Source organism: Phyllostomus hastatus, unplaced genomic scaffold (genome assembly GCF_019186645.2).
Source record: "Phyllostomus hastatus isolate PE091 unplaced genomic scaffold, TTU_PhHast_1.1 phas_contig_198, whole genome shotgun sequence".
Taxonomy (NCBI): Eukaryota; Metazoa; Chordata; class Mammalia; order Chiroptera; family Phyllostomidae; genus Phyllostomus; species Phyllostomus hastatus.
This window is the reverse complement of record NW_025333715.1, coordinates 6,504,247-6,527,235: the sequence shown is the minus strand read 5'-3', so window position 1 is coordinate 6,527,235 and position 22,989 is coordinate 6,504,247. Positions and strand designations below refer to the sequence as shown.

Here is a 22,989-nt window from a genome sequence, read left to right as displayed (position 1 = left end):
CAATCCACAAAAAAAGAAAACCATTTAAAAAAATTAAAGCGCCTTCATATGGAAAGAGCATAAGCTGAGAGCCTGGCCCCCTGCGGAATCACAGCATCTGCCCTGTGACTCATGGAGGGCCCCCCCTCCCGAACGTGTGAAACCCTGATGAGCAGAGGGACTGGGGCAGCAGCCCTCTCTCCCCCCACGGGAAGGCCGAGGGGACTTCCCAGATGCCTCACCCAGAACCAGGAACTCCAGGCACATCCGTCCCTGACCCAGGTCCAGCCTTCTCTTCACCTGCACCCTTCAACAGGCTTCGAGGGGTGAAAACTGGGTGTGGACTGGGGCTGGGGGTGGGTTGTGGAAGGGGCTCCAGGAGGCCCCTCCCAGGGGAGTAGGACCTCTGTCCTGCTCCCTCCAGCAGGGCCTGTCCTACCCCCTATTTGTCATCCTCACTTTCCCTTTCCCTTTGTTGGTCCTCCTGTCCAGAGGGGCCTGTGCCCAGCAGGGGAGGAGCTGTGCCAGGAGGCAGGGCACAGGAGGCGGGGAAGGTGGGTCAGAACCACAGGAGGCCCCCAGCCCAGGGCCCCCCCACCCTGCAGCCCATGCAGGGGGAGGTGGGGCCTCAGCTGAGAGGGCGGAAGACCTCAGACAAGGGACTTTCCTGAAGCAGGAGCCCTCTGAGCAGAAAGGCAGAGCCAGCGCTGGGGGCAGATACCAGCAGAGAAACAGCCCAGCAGGAGGTCGACATCATGGAGCCCTGGCCCAGGTACCGCTGCCCACTCTGTCCCCCTGTGGCCCCTTCCTACACGGTGGGCCCTGCGGGGTCTGTGCTCAGCCTCGTCCACCCGACCACCAGCCTGGCTTCTCCTCCCTCTGGGCTCCTTCCCTCAGCTCCCTCTGCATCGGGGGTCTGTGTCCTGCTCTGGGAATGCCACCACTCCTGCTGCTGAATGGTTCCTCCCACAATGCCCCCTGGCTGTGTCCTCCTGGTCCTCCTCTCAGGCTGCCTGTCTGTAGGGCTGGGCTGTCCCCTGCCTGCCTGTGGGGACTGTCCCAGCTACAGCCTTTTCTGCTCACTCTTGTCAACTACAATGAAACTAAGGGACGGGCGACAGTGGGTCAGTGTAGGTGGAAGCACTTCCATCCATTTTCTGTGCTGTTGACCCACCGCACGCACCCTGTGACAGCAGCTCCCTGGGCCAGGAGGTCCCTGAGCTCCCCCAGACGGCCCCACTGTGAGCACAAGAGTGAGCCACTCTGCTCCCAGACACGGCCACGTCCTTGGCGTGTGTAAGCGTAGCGACCAGCAGCTAGAGTGGAGAACAGGGCTGCCCACGGTCAGGAGAAAGGCTCTCCATGCACAACTGGGTAGCAAAAGGCACCTCACCCCCCAGGGCACACACTGCCCTTCCCGTCCTGCTGGTGCTGGACAGGGCTCTGCCCGGGCAGGGGACCTGCTCTGTCACTCCCCTGCCCTGCACTCCACCAGCCACTACTTGTCTTGCCCTGTTTTTGTCTCTGTACAACGGGGTGACGCCCCTAGACTTGGGGAGGACTGGAGTTCACATACATGGAACTCTTAGAACAGTAGTGTGAGCCTGAAATTTCAGGTGTTAGCCTAATATTTTAAAAAATAAGCCTGTATAAGTGAAAAGTGAGGGGTGATATGAACCTCAATATTAATGGCTATTTTGGGAGGATGGAGGCAGTTTTATTATTCTTTTTCCCCAGTCGGTTGGGCATGAGTGGCCAGGAGTCTGAGGCAGGGGTGGGTGTGTGTTGTTGGCAGCAGCACAACCGGGGAACTGCAGGAGAGGACACGGTCCCTGCTGTCCCTGAAGACCCTCCTCTTCCTCTACCTGTGGTCCTGGCTGGGAGGAGGCAGGACATCCTGGGTAGAAGCAGGGAGGGCACCAATCCAGGGGGTCCTGGGCCCCTGTTCAGGAGAAACCGGATGACAGAAAGCCCAGGGGACACTGTGTGTTTTCTGTCGTCTCTCTCGTCCCCAGGAACCCGATGCAGAAATTATATGCAGACTATTTCGACTTTCACTTCACAAACGAGCTCACCCCGAAAGGTCGAAATGGCTGCTACATCTGCTATGAAGTGCCGGGAAACCACTCAACTATCCCCTTGGCCAGAGGGGTCTTTGAAAACCAGGTACAGGACCCACAATTCGGTCATCTAAGGCACCCATGTGGAAAGTAAACAAGTAAAATGCCAGAGCCTCCTCCCCTCACCATTGTCCTCAGTTTTAGGCCTTCATGTCCCCACCTGACCTCCTGAATCCCGATGCACTGTGCCATTGGCCTGGCCCACGGGGCCCTTTTAGAGCATCTGCTGCCCATCAGTCTGCCCCTCACCCAGGGCCTCTGCAGTCTTGGAGGGAAGGGCACCAAAGAGAGTGGGGCCTGCTGAGTCCCAGCTGCTTAGGGGGCCCCAGGGGGGGCGCTGCTGGCTGGGTCCTCCTCAGCCACACCCTTGACTCCTCCAGACCCAGCAGGTGTGACCCCCAGGGCAGAACCCACCCCCACCTGCTGGCCCCCTGCCTCCTCTGAGGCTGGGCCCAGGTCTCCCTGGAGGAGGACGCAGCCCCAGCAGAGGCAGACCCTGCCCCCCAGCCTGCAGCCAACCCCTGACCCCCTGTGCCCTGTCCCTCCACCCACCAGCCCTCCCACCTCCACCAGGCTGCAGACCACTCAGAGCCCATTGTGGGGAGGAATCATTATGGGATGGCAGCTGTCACTGCAGGGGGAACCCCCAGTGGACAGGCAACGAGGTCACTGATGCATTTAACCTTTTCCTGTGCCCAGCGTTCAGACTTTATGAGGAACTGATGAATGTCATGCTGGTGTGTCTCTGTAATAGTGCTCAGGGGTTATTTCAACACACAGTCAACACAAAAGTACCTCCAAGAGAATTTACTCTATCTTCACACTAAATCATTGACAGGAGGTGCGTGTTACACAGTGGCCGCACGTATCAATCTGGGTGAGCCACAGGTCACGACATGGTAGACGCGTGTGGCTATGGACTCCCCTGTGGACAAGGCAGCTCCCCGGCCGTCCCCAGCGGACGGCACCCGGGGAACCAGAGGCCCGGCCAGGGGCAGGCGCTCGGGACGCCTGTAGGAGGAAGGGCGGGGAGAATGGGTGTTGGAGTTCATGGATGAGTGGGGGAGGGGAGGCCAAATGAGCACAGAGGGGGAGGGAGGGGCTTAGAAAGCACAAACGGGTCCACAGCCTGCCCCTGAGACCGCTGCTCCCTGTGCCCTGGTCCCCAGCCCCTCGGGCCTGCCACAGCCTGTTCTGACAGCCAAGCGTGTCCCCTTCCCTTGTCCCTCTCTGCCAGTTCTATCCAAAGACAAGAGTCCACGCAGAAATCTGCTTCCTGAACTGGTTCAAGGAGTCACCCTGGAGAAGACCCTGGGCCCTGGGGAACAATACGACATCACCTGGTATATGTCCTGGAGCCCCTGTGTGGAGTGTGCAAAGCAGGTGGCCGAGTTCCTGAACACGCACAAGCATGTGCGGCTGCGCATGACTTTCTCACGCCTCTACTACGGCAATAAGCAGGAATACCGGCAGGGGCTTCGTAGTCTGGCTGGCGCAGGGGCCGAGGTGGCCGTAATGTCTCCAGAGGGTGAGAGCAGAGGGTTATGGGGCAGGGCTGTCCCAGGGATCGGACCAGGCTCGGGGGCACCTAGAATTCCCCAGGGAGAGCGAGTGGAAGGGGAACGTGGGAAACTGAGGCAGGAGTGATGGCGTCTTGCAGGGAGGACACCAGGCCCTGAGGGGCGAGGCCAGGGCAGGGTCAGGACAGAGAGGCTCCCTGGCCTGACCTGACTGCTGTCTCCCCTCTTTGCATCAGTATTTGAATACTGTTGGGACAACTTTGTGGACAACGGAGGAATGTCCTTCAGGTATTGGAAGGGTATCCGTCGAAATTATTATGCTCAAGATGAGAAACTTCATGAATTTGTCTAGTAAGTGTTCCCTCTGCCACCTGCCCCTCCCGCTCCCTCCCACTCCCTCTCCCCTCCCACCACCTGCACCTGAGCTCTGTCCTGTCTGCCTCTCTGCTCCTTCAGGGACCCCACACACCCATTTACCCGTCAGCCCTCAAGGCCTCCCTCTCCCCAAGGAAGGGAGCCCCACCCCTTAATGGGGCCCTTCCATGTCACCACACCAACCAAACCCTGTCATTAACTGAGCACAATGGGCACCAAGTGCAGCAGTGTGACAAGCAGAGAGCCACAGCACTCGACTGCCAGGCCTCCTTCAGGGGCTCTGAGGCCCGGCCCCGGGCCACCTGAGTGCCCCTGCCTCTGGGGCAGCTGCAGTCCAGAGGTTGTGTTGTCAGTCAGGCCGGCGCCCCCGGGGTGACAGCTCTTCCTGCTCAAGTCCTTAGACTTGGGAAGGTGGTCAGAGGTGTGGTTAGAAGGTGCTGTCTCCTTGTCGAGCAGGGGGTGACCTCAGGGTGCGAGGGGACTTCCCGAGCCTCTTGCAGAAGGAAGACTGTGTCCCAGGGAGCCCAGCCCAGCTGCGGGCCCAGGTCTGATGGGAACAGGCCTCATCTAAGTGAAATTTCAGGTGTTAGCCTGCCCTTTTGAAAATAAGCCTGTACAAGTGAAAGGCAGTCATGACTTGAACCTCAATACTAAAGGCTATTTTGGGGGAGTAAAGGCGGTTTTATTATCCTTTTTTCCAGTGGGTTGGGAATGAGTGGCCAGGAGTCTGAGGCAGGGGTGGGTGTGTGCTGTTGGCAGCAGCAGAACCGGGGTCCTGCAGGAGAGGACACGGTCTTGGCTGTCCCTGCAGATCCCACCTCTTCCTCTGCCTGTGGTCCTGGCTGGTGGGAGGCAGGGCATCCTGGGTGGAAGGGGGAGGGTGTGCATAGCACCCAGGGGTCCTGGGTCCCTCTCAGGAGAAAGTGGATGGCAGAAAGCACAGGGGACACTGAGTGTTTTCTGTCGTCTCTCTCGTCCCCAGTAACCCAATTCAGAAGTTGTATGTGAACTATTTCAACTTTCACTTCTCAAACGAGCCCACCCCCAAAGGTCGAAATGGCTGCTACATCTGCTACGAAGTGCAAGGAAACCATTCAACTGTCCCTTTGGCCAGAGGAGTCTTTGTAAACCAGGTACAGGACCCACAATTCGGTCATCTAAGGCACCCATGTGGAAAGTAAACAAGTAAAATGCCAGAGCCTCCTCACCTCACCATTGTCCTCAGTTTTAGGCCTTCATGTCCCCACCTGACCCCCTGAATCCCGATGCACTGTGCCATTGGCCTGCCCCACGGGGCTGCTTTTAGAGCATCTGCTGCCCGTCAGTCTGCCCCTCACCCAGGGCCTCTGCGGTCTTAGAGGGAAGGGCACCTTAGAGAGTGGGGCCTGCTGAGCCCCAGCTGCTAGGGGGCTTCAGGGGGTGCTCTGCTGGCTGGGTCCTCCCACAACCACACCCCTGACTCCTCCAGACCCAGCAGGTGTGACCCCCAGGGCAGAACCCACCCCCACTCCCTGCCGGCCCCCTGCCTGCTCTGAGGCTGGGCCCAGGTCTCCCTGGATGAGGACTCAGCCTCAGCCTCAGCACACCCCGCCCCCCAGCCTGCAGCCAACCCCTGACCCCCTGTGCCCTGTCCCTCCACCCACCAGCCCTCCCACCTCCACCAGGCTACAGACCACTCAGAGCCCATTGTGGGGAGGAATCATTATGGGATGACAGCTGTCACTGCAGTGGGACCACCCTGTGGACGGGCAACGAGATCACTCGTGCATTTAACCATTTCCTGTGCCCAGCGTTCTGACTTTATGAGAAACTGATGAATGTCATGCTGGCGTGTCTCTGTAATAGCGCTCAGGCATTATTTCAACACACAGTCAACACAAAAGTTCCTCGGAGAGAGGTTACTCTATTTCTTCACACTAAGTCATTGACAGGAGGTGTGTGTTACACAGTTGCCCCACGTCTCAATCTGGGTGAGCCACAGGTCACGACATGGTAGACGCGTGTGGCTATGGACCGCCTGTGGACAAAGCAGCTCCCCGGCCGTCCCCAGCGGACGGCACCCGGGGAACCAGAGGGCCAGCCAGGGGCAGGCGCTCAGGACGCCTGTAGGAGGAAGGGCGGGGAGAATGGGTGTTGGAGTTCATGGATGAGTGCGGGAGTGGAGGCCAAATGAGCACAGAGGGGGGGGGAGGGGCTGAGAAAGCACAAACGGATCCACAGCCTGCCCCTGAGATGGTTGCTTCCTGTGCCCTGGTCCCCAGCCCCTCAGGCCTGCCACAGCCTGCTCTGACAGCCAAGCGTGTCCCCTTCCCTTGTCCCTCTCTGCCAGTTCTATCCAAAGACAAGAGTCCATGCAGAAATCTGCTTCCTGAACTGGTTCAAGGAGTCACCCTTGGAGAAGACCCCGGGCCCTGGGGAACAATACGACATCACCTGGTACATGTCCTGGAGCCCCTGTGTGGAGTGTGCAAAGCAGGTGGCCGAGTTCCTGCACACGCACAAGCATGTGCGGCTGCGCATGACTTTCTCACGCCTCTACTACGGCAATAAGCAGGAATACCGGCAGGGGCTTCGTAGTCTGGCCGGCGCAGGAGCTGAGCTTGCAGTGATGTCTCCCGAGGGTGAGAGCAGAGGGATCCGGGGCAGGGCTGTCCCGGGTATCGGACCAAGCTCGGGGGCACCTAGAATTCCCCAGGGAGAGCGAGTGGAAGGGGAACGTGGGAATCACAGGCAGGAGTGATGGCGTCTTGCAGGGAGGACACCAGGCCCTGAGGGGCGAGGCCAGGGCAGGGTCAGGACAGAGAGGCTCCCTGGCCTGACCTGACTGCTGTCTCCCCTCTTTGCATCAGATTTTGAATACTGTTGGGACAACTTTGTGGACAACGGCGGAATGTCCTTCTGGTATTGGAAGGGTATCCGTCGAAATTATTATGCTCTGGATTACAAGCTTAAAGCAATCCTCTGGTAAGTGTTCCTTCAGCCCCCTCCCCCTTCTGTTCCGTCCTGCTCCCCCTCCCTCCCACCTCCTGCACCTGAGCTCTGTCCTCTCAGCCTCCCTGATCCCTAAGGTGCCCCACACACCCATTTACCCGTCAGCCCACAAGGCCTCCCTCTCCCCAAGCAAGGGAGCCCCACTCCTTAAGGGGCCCTCCCATGTCACCACACTAACCAAACCCTGTCATTAACTGCACACAATGGGCACCAAGTGCAGCAGTGTGACAAGCAGAGAGCCACGGCACTCGGCTGCCAGGGCCTCCTTCAGGGGCTCTGAGGCCCGGCCCCGGGCCACCTGAGTGCCCCTGCCTCTGGGGCAGCTGCAGTCCAGGGGTTGTGTTGTCAGTCAGGCCGGCGCCCCCGGGGTGACAGCTCTTCCTGCTCAAGTCCTTTGACTTGGAAAGGCGGTCAGAAGTGTGGTTAGAAGGTGCTGTCTCCTTGTCAAGCACTGGATGACCTCAGGGTCCCAGGGGGCTTCCCGAGCCTGTGGCAGAAGGAAGACCGAGTCCCTGGGAGCCCAGCCCAGCTGTGGTCCCCAGAGTCTGAGGGATACAGGCCTCATCTAAGTGAAATTTCAGGTGTTAGCCTGCTCTTTTGAAAATAAGCCTGTATAAGTGAAAGGCAGCAATGATTTGATCCTCAATACTAAAGGCTATTTATGGGGGCTAAAGGCGGTTTTATTATCCTTTTTTCCAGTGGGTTGGGGATGAAGGCCAGGAGTCTGAGGCAGGGGTGGGTGTGTGCCGTTGGCAGCAGCAGAACCGGGGTCCTGCAGGAGAGGACACGGTCCCTGCTGTCCCTGCAGACCCCTCCTCTTCCTCTACCTGTCGTCCTGGCTGGGAGGAGGCAGGTCGTCCTGGGTGGAAGAAGGGGGTACAGCACGCACGGGGTCAAGACATCTCTGTTTAGGAGAAACCAGATGGGAGAAAGCCCTAGGAACACTCTGCATCTTCAGTTTTCTCTCTCATCTCCAGCAAACCAATGGAAACATTGCTTCCCAACACCTACATCCTTAACTTCCACAACCTGCTACCTGCCCCTGTGCAGAACAACACCTACATCTGCTTCCAGGTGGAAGAAAGAAAGTACAACTCTCCCAACGCCTACTACTGGGGGGTCTTTCGAAACCAGGTACAGGAGCCATGATACTGTCACCAAAGGGAAGGAGGTGGAAAAACTATAATATGTAAAATGCCAGAGCCTCTTCCCCTCACCATTGTCCTCAGTTTTAGGCCTTGATGTCCCCACTTGACCCCCTGAATCCCGATGCACTGTGCCATTGGCCTGGCCCACAGGGCCGCTTTTAGAGCATCTGCTGCCCTTCACCCAGGGCCTCTGCGGTCTTAGAGGGAAGGGCACCTTAGAGAGTCGGGCCTGCTGAGCCCCAGCTGCTTAGGGGGCCCTAGGGGTGCACTGCTGGCTGGATCCTCCCCAGCCACACCCCTGACTCCTCCTGACCCAGCAATTCTGAACCCCAGGGTGTAAACCACCCCCACCCCGCCTGCCAGCCCCCAGTCTGCTCTGAAGCTGGGCCCAGATCTCCCTGGAGGAGGACGCAGCCTCAGCAGAGGCAGAGCACGCCCCCCAGCCTGCAGCCAACCCCTGACCCCCTCCTGTTCTTCCACCCACCAGCCCTCCCACCTTCATCACCTCTACCCAGAGGAACCAGTCCATGCAGAACAGCGTTTCCTCTCTTGGTTCTATGACACACTTCTGTCTCCTCATGCGGATTACCGTGTCACCTGGTACATGTCCTGGAGCCCCTGCTTCGAGTGTGCAGAGGAGGTGGTCAGCTTCCTGGGGGAGTGCGAGAACGTCAGCCTGAGCATCTCCACCTCCCGCCTGTACAAGTGTGATGACCAGGACCGGCAGGAGGGTCTTCGACTACTGGACCAGGCAGGGATCGAGGTGGCTGTGATGTCTCCCGAGGGTGAGAGCAGAGGGCGTGGGGGCAGGGCTGTCCTGGGGATCGGACCAGGCTCGGGGGCACCTAGAATTCCCCAGGGAGAGCGAGTGGAAGGGGAACGTGGGAATCTGAGGCAGGAGTGATGGTGTCTTGCAGGGAGGACACCAGGCCCTGAGGGGCGAGGCCAGGGCAGGGTCAGGACAGAGAGGCTCCCTGGCCTGACCTGACTGCTGTCTCCCCTCTTTGCATCAGATTTTGAATACTGTTGGGACAACTTTGTGGACAACGGCGGAATAGCCTTCTGCTATTGGAAGGGTATCCGTCGAAATTATTATGATTTGGTTGAGAAGCTTCATGAAATCGTCTGGTAAGTGTTCCCTCAGCCCCCTCCCCTTTCTGTTCCTCCCGCTCTCCCTCTCCTCCCACCTCCTGCACCTGAGCTCCGTCCTCTCTGCCTCTCTGATCCTTAAGGTGCCCCCCACACCCATTTACCCGTCAGCCCTCAAGGCCTCGTGGTCCCTAAGGAAGGGAGCCCCATCCCTTAAGGGGCCCTCCCATGTCACCACACTAACCAGACCCTGTCATTAATTGAGCACAATGGGCACCAAGTGCAGCAGTGTGACAAGCAGAGAGCCATGGCACTCGGCTGCCAGGGCCTCCTTCAGGGGCCCTGAGGCCCGGCCCCGGGCCACCTGAGTGCCCCTGCCTCTGGGGCAGCTGCAGTCCAGGGGTTGTGTTGTCAGTCAGGCCGGCGCCCCTGGGGGGACAGCTCTTCCTGCTCAAGTCCTTTGACTTGGGAAGGTGGTCAGAGGTGTGGTTAGAAGGTGCTGTCTCCTTGTCGAGCAGGGGATGACCTCAGGGTCCCAGGGGGCTTCCCGAGCCTGTTGCAGAAGGAAGACCGAGTCCCAGGGAGCCCAGAAAGCTGCAGGCCCAGGGTCTGATCGGAACAGGCCTCATCTAAGTGAAATTTTAGGTGTTAGCCTGCTATTTTGAAAATAAGCCTGTATAAGTGAAATGGAGCCATGATTTGAACCACAATACTAAAGGCTATTTATGGGGGGTAAAGGCAGTTTTATTATCCTTTTTTCCAGAGGTTTAGGGATGAGTGGCCAGGAGTCTTAGGCAGGGGTGGGTGTGTGCCGTTGGCAGCAGCAGAACCGGGGTCCTGCAGGAGAGGACACGGTCCCTGCTGTCCCTGCAGACCCCTCCTCTTCCTCTACCTGTCGTCCTGGCTGGGAGGAGGCAGGTCGTCCTGGGTGGAAGGGGGACAGGAGGCACAGCACCCAGAAGCTCCAGGCGCCTCTGTTTAGGAGACACCAGATGGGAGAAAGCCCTAGGAACACTCTGCATCTTCGGTTTTCTCTCTCATCTCCAGCAAACCAATGGACACATTACCTCCCAACACCTACATCCTTAACTTCCACAACCTGCTACTTGCCCCTGTGCAGAACACCTACATCTGCTTCCAGGTGGAAGAAAGAAAGTACAACTCTCCCAACGCCTACTACTGGGGGGTCTTTCGAAACCAGGTACAGGAGCCATGATACTGTCACCAAAGGGAAGGAGGTGGAAAAACTATAATATGTAAAATGCCAGAGCCTCCTCCCCACACCATTGTCCTCAGTTTTAGGCCTTCATGTCCCCACTTGACCCCTGAATCCCCATGCACTGTGCCATTGGCCTGGCCCACGGGGCCGCTTTTAGAGCATCTGCTGCCCGTCAGTCTGCCCCTCAGCCAGGGCCTCTGCGGTCTTGGAGGGAAGGGCACCTTAGAGAGTCGGGCCTGCTGAGCCCCAGCTGCTTAGGGGGCCCCAGGTGTGCACTGCTGGCTGGGTCCTGCCCAACCACACCCCTGACTCCTCCTGACCCAGCAATTCTGAACCCCAGGGTGTAAACCACCCCCACCCCCGCCAGCCAGTCCCCAGTCTGCTCTGAAGCTGGGCCCAGATCTCCCTGGAGGAGGACGCAGCCTCAGCAGAGGCAGAGCACGCCCCCCAGCCTGCAGCCAACCCCTGATACCCCTGTGCCCTGTTCCTCCACCCACCAGCCCTCCCACCTTCAGCACGTCTACCCGGAGGAGCCTCTCCACGCAGAACAGCGTTTCCTCTCTTGGTTCTATGACACACTTCTGTCTCCTCATGCGGATTACTGTGTCACCTGGTACATGTCCTGGAGCCTCTGCTTCGAGTGTGCAGAGGAGGTGGTCAGCTTCCTGGGGGAGCACGAGAACGTCAGCCTGAGCATCTTTGCCTCCCGCCTGTACAAGTGTGATGACCAGGACCAGCAGGAGGGGCTTCGACTACTGGACCAGGCGGGGATCGAGGTGGCTGTGATGTCTCCCGAGGGTGAGAGCAGAGGGCGTGGGCGCAGGGCTGTCCTGGGGATCGGACCAGGCTCGGGGGCACCTAGAATTCCCCAGGGAGAGCGAGTGGAAGGGGAACGTGGGAATCTGAGGCAGGAGTGATGGTGTCTTGCAGGGAGGACACCAGGCCCTGAGGGGCGAGGCCAGGGCAGGGTCAGGACAGAGAGGCTCCCTGGCCTGACCTGACTGCTGTCTCCCCTCTTTGCATCAGATTTTGAATACTGTTGGGACAACTTTGTGGACAACGGAGGAATGTCCTGCAGGTACTGGAAGGTTTTTCGTCGAAATTATTATGATTTGGTTGAGAAGCTTCATGAAATCGTCTGGTAAGTGTTCCCTCAGCCCCCTCCCCCTTCTGTTCCTCCCGCTCCCCCTCCCTCCACCACCTGCACCTGAGCTCTGTCTTCTCTGCCTCTCTGATCTCTCAGGGACCCCACACACCCATTTACCTGTCAGCCCTCAAGGCCTCCCTCTCCCAAAGGGAGGGAGCCCTACCCCTTAAGGGGCCCTCCCATGTCACCACACTAACCAAACCCTGTCATTAACTGCACACAATGGGCACCAAGTGCAGCAGTGTGACAAGCAGAGAGCCACGGCACTCGGCTGCCAGGGCCTCCTTCAGGGGCTCTGAGGCCCGGCCCCGGGCCACCTGAGTGCCCCTGCCTCTGGGGCAGCTGCAGTCCAGGGGTTGTGTTGTCAGTCAGGCCGGCGCCCCCGGGGTGACAGCTCTTCCTGCTCAAGTCCTTAGACTTGGGAAGGTGGTCAGAAGTGTGGTTAGAAGGTGCTGTCTCCTTGTTGAGCAGGGGATGACCTCAGGGTCCCAGGGGGCTTCCCGGGCCTGTTGAGGAAGGAAGACTGTGTCCCTGGGAGCCCAGCCCAGCTGCGGGCCCAGGTCTGACGGGAACAGGCCCGGTCTGAGCTGGAGGGAACACAGGCTTCTCTCCAGGTCTCCGGAGCCGCCGTCCCCCTCTTCCAGCGGCATAAAAACACCGAATTTCCGGTTGTTGGAGGAGAGAACTGGGAGAGGTCTGGCCCTCCTCTTCTCTCCCTTCGGCTGAATCCAATAAAGCCTCAGTGACCGCAGCTCCGGTGTCTCGGTGTTCTGGCTCCTCGCACGGGGGGCACACACACCTGCTGTTTGGGGGTGGTTCCGTCACTGCTCCACGGCCTGGGTGGCTCAGCTGGAGGCAGTCTGGAGGCTGGATGTCCAAGGTCGAGGTGTTGGCAGGGAGGTTGCTCCTGGGGCCTGTCTCTCTGCTGCAGATGGCCGCCCCCTCCCTCTGCCCTTCTGTGGCCTTTCCTCTCTGGGTGGCTGCTGGGGAGCCCCTGGGTCCCTCTCTGTGTCCCAGCTTTCTCCTCCTCCAAGGGCACCAGTCAAGGTAGATGAGGTCCACTCTCAGCGTCTTATTTAAATTTGATCACCTCTCGGCAGGTCCTCTCTGCAATGCAGTCCCAATTCTGAGTCTCTGTGGGTGGGACCTTAGCACTCTTGATTGGGTGGGGGACCCAGCTGAGCCACACAGCGACCGGGGAGCTTTCTGAGTGAGTTTGGTACAAGCTGGAGCCTTGGCCCATGTGTCTGACTCCCAGGTGCCATCCAGCCTGACCATGACCCTACTGCGTCCATTGCAGACGCTGTGCCCCAGGCACTCCCAGGCCCCCTCACACTCCACTCCTCTGCATCCGTTCCCACGACACACCTGGGGCACCCTCGGTGGGGCTGCCTCCTGGGGATTGCAGTGGAGAAGAAGCAGAAAAAAATTAGTGGTGAATTTACATTGACTCTCAGTAAATTTTATAGTAACAGTAGGATCGAGCTTGTGAGGGTGGGGGTTACCAGAACCTTCCCAAAAGCAGAACAGAAAGCAAAGAGTTTTACATATATAAAGGTGACTATGCTATTGCAGTTGTCCCATTTTCCCCCTCCACTGCCCTCCACCCTGCTCACCGTCTCTCACTCACCTTCCCCCTTAGTTCATGTCCATGTGTCATAACTTCTTTAGCTTCTACATTTCCCATACTATTCTTACCCTCCCCCTGTCTATTTTCTACCTACCATCTATGCTACTTATCCTCTGTACCTTTTCCCCCTCTTTCCTCTTCCCACTACCCTGTTGCTAACCCTCCATGTGATCTCCATTTCTGTGGTTCTGTTCCTGTTCTAGTTGTTTGCTTAGTTTGTTTTTGGTTTAGGTGTGGTTGTTCATAATTGTGAATTAGCTGTCATTTTACTCTACATATTTTTATCTTCTTTTTCTTAGATAAGTCCCTTTAACATTTCATAAAATAAGGGCTTGGTGATGATGAACTCCTTTAACTTGACCTTATCTGAGAAGCATTTGATCTGCCCTTCCATTCTAAGTGAAAGCTTTTCTGGATAGAGCAATCTTGGATGGAGGTCCTTGGCTTTCATGACTTGGAATACCTCTTTCCAGCCCCTTCTTGCCTGCAAGGTCTCTTTTGAGAAATCAGCTGACAGTCTGATGGGAACTCCTTTGTAGGTTACTGTTCCCTTACCTCTTGCTGCTTCTAGGATTCTCGCCTTCATTTTTACCTTGGCTAAGGTAATGATGATGTGCCTTGGTGTGTTCCTCCTTGGGTCCAACTTCTTTGGGACTCTCTGAGCTTCCTGGCCTTCCTGGAAATCTATTTCCTTGGCCAGATTGGGGAAGTTCTCCTTTATTATTTGTTCAAATAACTTTTCCACTTGTTGCTCTTCCTCTTCCCGTCCAGTACCCTTATAATTCAGATTTTGGAACATTTCAAGATGTCCTTGAGGTTCCTAAGCTTCTCCTCATTTTTTTTGAATTCTTATTTCTCCATTCTTTTCTGTTTGATTGTTTCTTTCTTCCTTCTGGTCCACTCTATTGTTTTGAGTCCCAGGTTCCTTCCCATCACTATTGGTTCCCTGTGCCTATTTTTTTAAATTTTATTTTAATCATTGTTCAAGTACAGTTTTCTGCCTTTTACTCCCAACCCAGCCCACCCACCCAACCCTCTCCTCTTCCCTCCCATTACCACCCTCCCCCTAGTTGTTGTCCATATGTCCTTTAAATTTGTTCTTGTAAACCCTTCCCATTGTCCCCTGAAATTCCCTCTTCTCTCCCCTGTGGTCACTGCCAGCCTGTCGTCTAGTTCAGTGCCTTTGGTTATATTTTGCTTGTTTCTTTCTTTTGTTGTTTAGGTTCCTGTTAAAGGTGAGATCATATAGTATTTGTCTTTCACTGCCTGGCTTCTTTAGCTTAGCATAATGCTTTCCAGCTCCATTCATGCTGTTGTAAAGGGTAGGAGCTCCTTCTTTCTTTCTGCTGCATAGAATTCCATTGTGTAAATGTACCATAGTTCTTTGATCCATTCATTTACTGATGGGCATCTAGGCTGCTTCCAGCACCTAGCTATTGTAAATTGTGCTGCTATGAACATCGGGGTGCATAGGTTCTTTTGGATTGGTGTTTTAGGGTTCTTAGGACAAAGTCCCAGCAATGGAATGCTGGGTCAAAAGGCAGATCCATTTTCAGTTTTCTGAGGAAGTTCCATACTGCTTTCCATAGTGGTTGTGCCAGTCTGCAGTCCCACCAACAGTGTACTAGGGTCTCCTTTTCTCCACAACCTCTCCAACACTTGTTGTTTGTTGCTTTGTTTATGATAGTCATTCTGACTGGTGTGAAGTGGTATCTCATGGTGGTTTTAATTTGCCTCTCTCTGATAGCTAGCGATATTGAACATCCTTTCATGTGTCTTTGGATTTTCTGTATGTCCTCCTTGGAGAAGTGTCTGTTCAAGTCCTTTGCCCATTTTTTAATTGGATTCCTTGTCTTCTTAGAGTGCAGTCTTGTGAGTTCTTTATATATTTTGGAGATTAAACGCTTGTCTGAGGTATTATTGGCAAATATGTTTTCCCATACAGTTGGTTCTCTTGTAATTTTGATACTGTTTTCTTTAGCTGTGCAGAAGCTTTTAATTTTGATGAGGTCCCATTTGTTTATTCTTTCCTTTATGTCCCTTGCTCTAGGAAACATGTCAGTAAAAACGTTTCTGCGTGAAATATCTGAGATTTTCCTACCTATGTTCTCCTCTAGGACTTTAATGGTGTCATGGTTTATATTTAAGTCTTTTGTCCACCTTGAATTTATTTTTGTATCAGGTGTGAGTTGGTGCTCGAGTTTTATTTTTTTGCACGTGGCTGTCCAGTTCTCACAACACCATTTGCCGAAGAGGCTATTTTTACTCCATTTTATGTTGCTGTCTCCTTTGTCAAATATTAATTAACCATAGAGACTTGGGTTTATTTCTGGGCTCTCTGTTCTGTTCCATTGGTCCATGTGCCTCTTTCTATGCCAGTACCAGGCTGTTTTGATTACAGTGTCCTTGTACTATAGTTTAGTGTCAGGTATTGTGATCCCTCCTACTTTACTCTTCTTTCTCAAAATTGCAGCAGCTATTTGGAGTCATTTATGATTCCATATAAATATTTGAACTGTTTGTTCTATGTCTGTGAAATAAGCCATTGGTACTTTAACAGGTATTGCATTGAATGTGTAAATTGCTTTGAGTAGTGTGGACATTTTGATGATATTAATTCTTCCAATCCATGAACACAGTATATGTTTCCTTTTGTTTGTGTCTTCCTTGATTTCTTTACTGAATGTTATGTAGTTTTCTAAATACAGGTCTTTTACCTCTTTGGTTAGGTTTATTCCTAGATATTTTATTTATTTATTTATTTATTTTTTGCTATTTCAAATGGGATTTTTTCCTTGATTTCTGCTTCTGCTGTTTCATGGTTGGTGTACAGAAATGCCTTTGATGTCTGGATATTGACTTTGTATCCCACTGTTTTGCCAAATTCATTTATTAGGTCAAGCAGTTTTTTGGTGAGGTCTATAGGATTTTCTATGTACACTATTATGTCATCTGCAAACAGTGACAGTTTTGGTTCCTCCTTTCTGATTTCGATGCCTTTTATTTCTTTTTAGTGTCTGATGGCTGTGGCTAAAACTTCCAGTACTATATTGAATAGAAGTGGTGAAAGTGGACAGTCTTGTCTTGCTCCTGATCTTGGTGGAAAAGAGTTTAATTTTTGCCCATTGAGTATGATGTTGGCTGTAGGTCTCTCATATATGGCCTGTATTATGTTGCGGAATGCTCCCTCTATTCCCACTTTGCCGAGTGCTTTTATCATAAATGGGTGCTGTACCTTATCAAACACTTTTTCTGCATCTATTGATATAATCAGGTGGTTTTTGTCTTTGCTTTTGTTTATGTGATGTATTACATTTACTGATTTGCGAATATTGTACCATCCTTGCATCCCTGGTATGAATCCCACTTGGTCATGGTGTCTGATCTTTTTAATGGATTGTTGGATGCGGTTTACCAGTATTTTGTGGAGGATTTTAGCAGCAATGTTCATCAGCAATATTGGCCTGAAGTTTCCTTTCTTTGTTGTGTCTTTATCTGGTTTTGGAATTAGGATGATGTTGGCCTCATAAAAAGAGTTTGGGAGTCTTCCATCTTTTTGGATTTTTTGGAATAGTCTGTGAAGGGTAGGGGTTCACTCTCCCTTAAATGCTTTGTAGAATTCTCCTGTGAAACCATCTGGTCCAGGGCTTCTATGTGTTGGGAGTTTTTTGATTACTACTTCAATTTCTTTCACTCTTATTGGTCTGTTCAGGCTTTCTGCTTCTTTTTCATTGAGTTTTGGAAGATTACATTTTTCTGAAATTTGTCCATTTCACCTAGGTTTTCAAACTTCTTGGCATACAGTTCTTCGTAGTAGTTTCTTAGAATCCTTTCTATTTCTGTGGTATCTATTGTAATCTCTCCTCTTTCATTTCTGATTGTGTTTATTTGGGTCTTCTCTCTTTTTTTCTTGATGAGTCTGCTTAAAGGCTTGTCAATTTTGTTTATCTTTTCAAAGAACCACCTCTTGGATTCATTGATCTTTAGAATTGTGCTTTTAGTCTCTATGTCATTTAATTCTGCTCTGATCTTGCTTATTTTTTTTCCTTCTGTTTGCTCTGAGCTGTCTTTGTTGTTTTTACTCGAGCTCTTGTAGATGTAGGGTTAGGTTGTTTGTTTGAAATGTTTCTAACTTTTTTAGGTAGGCCTGTATTGCTATGAACTTCCCTCTCAGGACTGCCTTGGCTGTGTCCCATAAGCTTTGGGTTGTTGTGAGTTCGTTTTCATTTGTTTCCAGAAACCTTTTGATTTCTTCCCTAATATCATTCTTGACCCATTCATTGTTTAATAGCATGCTATTTAATCTCCATGATTTTGAGTGTTTTGGGTTTTTTTGGGGGGTTGATTTCTAGCTTCAGTCCCTTGTGATCTGGGAAAATGCTTGGTATGATTTCAATTTTCTTGAAATTGTTGAGGCTTGTTTTGTGTCCTATCACGTGGTCTATATTTGAAAATGTTCTGTGTACATTTGAAAAGAATGTGTATTTAGCTTCTTTGGGATGGAGGGCTGTGAATATATCAGTCAAGTCCATTTTTTCTAGGGTATTGTTCAATGCCACAATATCTTTGTTGATATTTTGTTTGGAAGATCTGTCCATGTTTGATAGTGGGGTGTTAAAATCCCCCACTATAATTGTGTTGCTGTCCATATCTTTCTTGAGGTCCTCTACGATTTTCTTTATGTATTTGGGTGCTCCTATGTTGGGTGCATATATATTTACAATGTTTATGTCTTCTTGGTGGATTCTTCCCTTGAGTATTATGAGGTGACCTTCTGGGTCTCTCTTTATGGGCGTTTTTTGGAAGCCTATTTTGTCTGATATGAGTATTGCTACCCCGGCTTTTTTTTTTTCCTGTGCATTTGCTTGGAAGATTTGTTTCCAGCCCTTCACTTTAAGCCTGTGCAGGTCTTTTATCCTGAGGTGGGTCTCTTGTAGGCAGCATATGTGTGGGTCATGTTTTCTCATCCAATCAGCTGTTCTATGTCTTTTGATTGGAGCATTTAATCCATTTACGTTTAAGGTTATTATGGATAGGTCCTTATTAATTGTTTTTTTATGTTCGTGTGTTCCTCTCTCTCTCTCTCTCTGTTTTCCTTCCCTTCCTTAAAGCAGTCCCTTTAGAATCTCTTGCAGAGCTGGTTCGGTGGAGGTGTATTCTTTTAGACTTCTTTTGTCTGAGAAGCTTCTTATTTGGCCTTCTATCTTGATTGAGAGCCTTGCTGGGTAAAGTAGCCTTGGTTGCAGACCTCTGGTTCTCATTACTTGGAGTATTTCTTGCCATTGTCTTCTGGCTTGGAATGTTTCCATTGAGACGTCAGCTGTTAGCCTTATTGGGGCTCCCTTGTATGTTACTTCCTGTTTCTCCCTTGCTGCCTTTCATCTTCTCTCTTTGTCTTGAAATGTTGCCATTTTCATTACGATGTGTCTTGAGGTGGGCCTCTTTGGGTTCCTCTTGATTGGGACTCTCTGTGTTTCCTGGATTTGTGTGACTTTTTCTCTCATCAAATTAAGGAAGTTTTCCTTCATTACTTTTTCAAATAGGTTTTCTATCCCTTGCTCTTCTTCTTCTCCTGCTGGTATCCCTATTATATGGATATTATTACTTTTCATATTGTCTTGCATTTCTCTTAATCCCTCTTCATTCTTTCTGAGCCTCTTTTCCTTTTCTTGCTCTTTCTGGGTGTTGTTTTCTACTTTTTCCTCTAGCTTGCTAATCCGATCTTCTGCTTCATCAATCCTGCTTTTCATTCCTTCTACTGTGTTCCTCAGTTCAGAAATGGCATTCTTCATTCCCTCTTGGCCCTTGTTGAGGGTTTCTATTTCATTTTTCATGTTGATATAGTTTGCAGTGAGATCGTTGTAGCTTCCCTGTAGTTTCTGGTAGCTCATTGTGAGTTCATCGAACTTCCCGATAGTCATTGTTTTGAACTCAATATCTGAGAGTTCAGTTGCCTCTATTTCATTTAGCATTTTTTCTGAGGCTTCCTCCTTTCCCTTCATTTAGAGATTGTTTCTTTGTTTTCTCATTGTTTGTGGGATTCTTCTTGTTAGCCTCTGTTTCTTAAATTGATCTGTTCTGGTTCCCTGTGATTATGGTGTGAACTTCTGTGGTAGAATACCTAGAGATTCAGTGGTGCAGTCTCCTTTGTGTATCCTGGTGTTCACAACTTCCCCCTACTCGTTTTTGTGATCAGTTGGAGAAGTAAGGCAAAATGGTTTAAGACAGCAAGACAGTATACTATGATATTTACATTAGCAGCCAGTAGAGAAGAGATGGCTTATCCTTTGGCTCCTTACAGTGTTAACCGTGATCCTCCACCCCACTATCCATGTTTTAGAAAGGGTGGAAAGAAGGTAAGACTTTTATTGGGGATGAAAGAATTGTTAGTTGGATTTAGAAAGCTGTGAGGCTGTGGGATGTCAGATTCTAAGGTAGGGTTGGAATAAAGATTAGAGAATAGGAGTAGTGTGTAAAACAATAGAGGGAACCCCCACAATAGTATAGTTCAGGGAATTGCAAAGTGGGCTGAGATCAGGTAGGGGTGTTGAGTAGTATTTACAATTGTATGAACTAGGTCTTATTTACAGTAATATTAAAGCAACAGTCTTGTAGCAGAATTGATGAGATCCAGAAAACAAGAATAAGGAGTATAGAACCTTGAGATGTGTATTAATGGAACACAGATGACGGATAGTAAATTATCAACACACTGTGACTGAGGTAACAGGGGGAACCTATCAAATGACAGTATAACCAGCGAAGCAAAGAAGATTGCACAGAAGGAAAAAGAATACCAAAATATTATTAAAACAAAAAATGTTAGAAAAGTGAGAAAAAGATAATACAAATTTGCAGTAAGTTGCAAGATCAAAAAAAAAAAAGGAAAAAAAGCAGAAGATGGAGTGTACGAGAGATAAATTTGGAGTGGAAGGAATAATACTAGGATGAATGGAAGAGAAACAGAAGGGATTGAGAGATATAAAAATAATAAGAATTGAAAAATAAAAAGTCACTTAAAACACAAGATAAAATCAATCAACCAACAATAGCCAAAAAACCAAACCAAACCAAAACAAAACAAAAACACCTCTTGTTGGTGTCTAACTGGCCAGACCAGTTTTTCTGATCTTGCTGGCTTCAGCAGGCTGAGGGGCGTTTGAAATGCTTATCACTCTTCCCAGTCAAATCTCAGTAAGTATCTCAGGTACTATCCTCAGGGCTAGCAGGACGCTCTCCCCAGGGCTAATCTGACTTTCCCCTACAGGACCCTGGGCGCTCCCGAGCACCCTCTCTGGAGCTCACTGCCCTGGTCTCCCGTGTTCCGTGGCCCCGCAGGGCTCCTGAATCTTTTCACTTTCAGGATGCGAGGTCCCGGGATTGCAAAGACACGTGCCCTTCCCCCAAATTCCACCACGGCAAGCTCTATGATCTCAGGAAGCACCCGCAACTTTTTTGGATTCACGATGCCATCTCTGGGGATTGTAAAAGGGCATGCACACTCACCAATTATTTGAGTTTCAGGCTCTAGGAACACACTAAGCGCAGTGTCCCTTCCGGGTTCACAGTGCGAGAGTCAGGATTCCCGATGGGGCGCACACTTCCACAGTTCACCAACACAGGCTCCAGAAATCTGAGAACATCCGAGCCCTTTCCTGGATTGGGGCTGCGAGGTCTGGGTTTTCCACAGATGCACACTCCCACTGGTCTGGGGGTGCGGGCATACTTCCAGGCCGCCCCTGGTCATGCTGGCTGGAGGCACTCACTTCTCCCAGGGCTATGGGTGGGTGCTCACAGCCCCTGGGTGATTTTCTCCCAGTCCAACTGCCCTCTCTGTGCCTTCAAGTCACAAGGTCTCCCCTGATGTTGCTCAATCCCCGTAGTCCGGGGAGGGAGAGCAACTCCACTCTCCCGGGTGTCCTGAGGCATACCCGGGTGCACCGGGCCTGGGGACTGCAACGCCCCTGGTCCCTGAGCTGATCCCTGGATCCCTTTTGTCCTGAAGCAGTCCCCTTACTGTCTGGTTTTTCAATGATCGCTATAATTTTTGATGTCCTGTTTTCAAAAAGGTTTCGGTAACCTCGGCCACTTGCTCTGTTCCTCCACAGATCCGCGAGTTCCCCTCCTCTTCACCGAAGCCGAGAATCATGCTGCCTGGAGTAAAGCTGCCGTCTTTAGAAGTCCCCCTGTGCATTTTCCTTCATTTTTCTTATCGTGGCCTTCATTTTTTTCACCTAATGCGCAACCAAATTCAACCAATTTTGTGAGCATCCTGATCACCAGTGCTTTGAACTATGCATCTGATAGGCTGGCTATCTCTTGGTCACTTAAAGGTATTCGTTCTGAGGCTTTGATTTGTATTTTGGTTTCAGTCTGGTGTTTTTTTGTTTGTTTGTTCTGTTTTTTTTTGTTTGTTTGTTTGTTTGTTTTTGGTCTGGTTGCACCTGTTATGTATGAGGGGCAGAGCCTTGGGTGTTCTCCAGGGCGGGGCAACACAGTTGCTGGGTTGTGATGTTGTATGTAGGGGCGGGGAACAGAGAGGGAACAATGGCGCTTGCTACTCTCTCTGTCAGATTTCAGTCCCTTCCACCATTTCCCCCAAACTAACAGGGCCTTTCTGGTGCTAATTCCCGTGGGTGGGCTGGTGTATGTTCTAGGACCCTGTGGGTCTCTCCAACACACTCACCTGTGAGGCTGGGAGTTTCTCCCTCTACCTCATCCCCCACAGGTGTTTTCAATCAGTGTCCCAAGGTTCTATTTCCCGAGGTCTGTGTCACTGCCCAATTTTGCCTGTTTATCTGCACTCGAATGTATCCCGTACAGCCAGGAACCTTGCGTGCAGTGCCTCCCTTCACAGTCACCACCTCGCTGGGTCTGCCAGGCGCCTGTGGGCTCGGGATGCCCTATGTACCCGGGATGTGTTATACATCCAGTGCCACCACTTTTTGTACCATCCCCTCTCCCTTCAGTTTCCCGACTCTGCCCCTCCTACCAGTCTGGATGAATATGTCTATTTTAACTCCTTGGTTGTACGACTTCCAGAAAGTTCAATGTTCTGTCAGATATGGTTGTTATCTTGTTTCTAAATTATTGCTGACCTTATTTTGGTTGTGCAAGGAGGCACAGTGTGTCTACCTATGCCTCCATCTTGGCCAGAAGTCCGAGCTCTATTCTTATAGGGCAGATATTTCCTGGCTAGTTTTGGCGGGCTTTTACTGGGCATGTACAAGGAGTTGTATTACTTTAAAGCTACTTCGCATGTGGTCTCCCATGAATTTCCTTGATTGGCCACTGGAGAAGGGGGTCACACAGCGTTCATTTATGATAACGCTATTATAATGACGCAGGGTCATGCAACATCTGCACAGGTGCATTCATGAGTCACCATGATTCAGCACTTTTCCGGAAAGGGAGAACAACGGGGCTTAGAACAGGGTCTCTGTCCTGCATTGATGTCCCTCATCTTAGCCCTGGGGCACCTCCAGATGTTCCTCTTTTCTGACTATCTGCTGCCTCAATATGCTGGGATTCCAGGCAGGCTGCCGGGAGGATGGAAAAGCAAGAGGAAAGGTGTACACTCGAAATATGTCCTTAAAATCATTTTGCGGATGTCTTGGGTGTTCCACGGGCCAGCTCTTTCTTTCCTGATCTTGGCCGTCCTGATGTAAATTGCCGGACACTGACCCCTTCACTCTTCATTCCCCTTCCCTGGAGTAAGTTGATGATGACTTTAGCCCTCTTCTGGCTCAACCGAGGCACTGGCCATCTGGA

General features: G+C 51.6%; 1 protein-coding gene across 1 annotated transcript; it reads left to right on the top strand.

Moving 5' to 3' along the window:
* Window positions 1–477: 477 nt before the first annotated feature.
* On the top strand, window positions 478–21,401 carry LOC123816080 (DNA dC->dU-editing enzyme APOBEC-3D-like). Its single transcript, XM_045834815.1, is given in 15 exon segments — window positions 478–751; window positions 1,995–2,145; window positions 3,337–3,396; window positions 3,399–3,627; window positions 3,856–3,970; window positions 4,977–5,127; window positions 6,324–6,615; window positions 6,844–6,958; window positions 7,963–8,119; window positions 8,621–8,918; window positions 9,147–9,261; window positions 10,270–10,423; window positions 10,942–11,239; window positions 11,468–11,582; window positions 21,327–21,401. Coding segments are annotated over 15 exon segments (2,268 nt in total). The 5' UTR covers window positions 478–734; the 3' UTR covers window positions 21,328–21,401.
* Window positions 21,402–22,989: the final 1,588 nt, after the last annotated feature.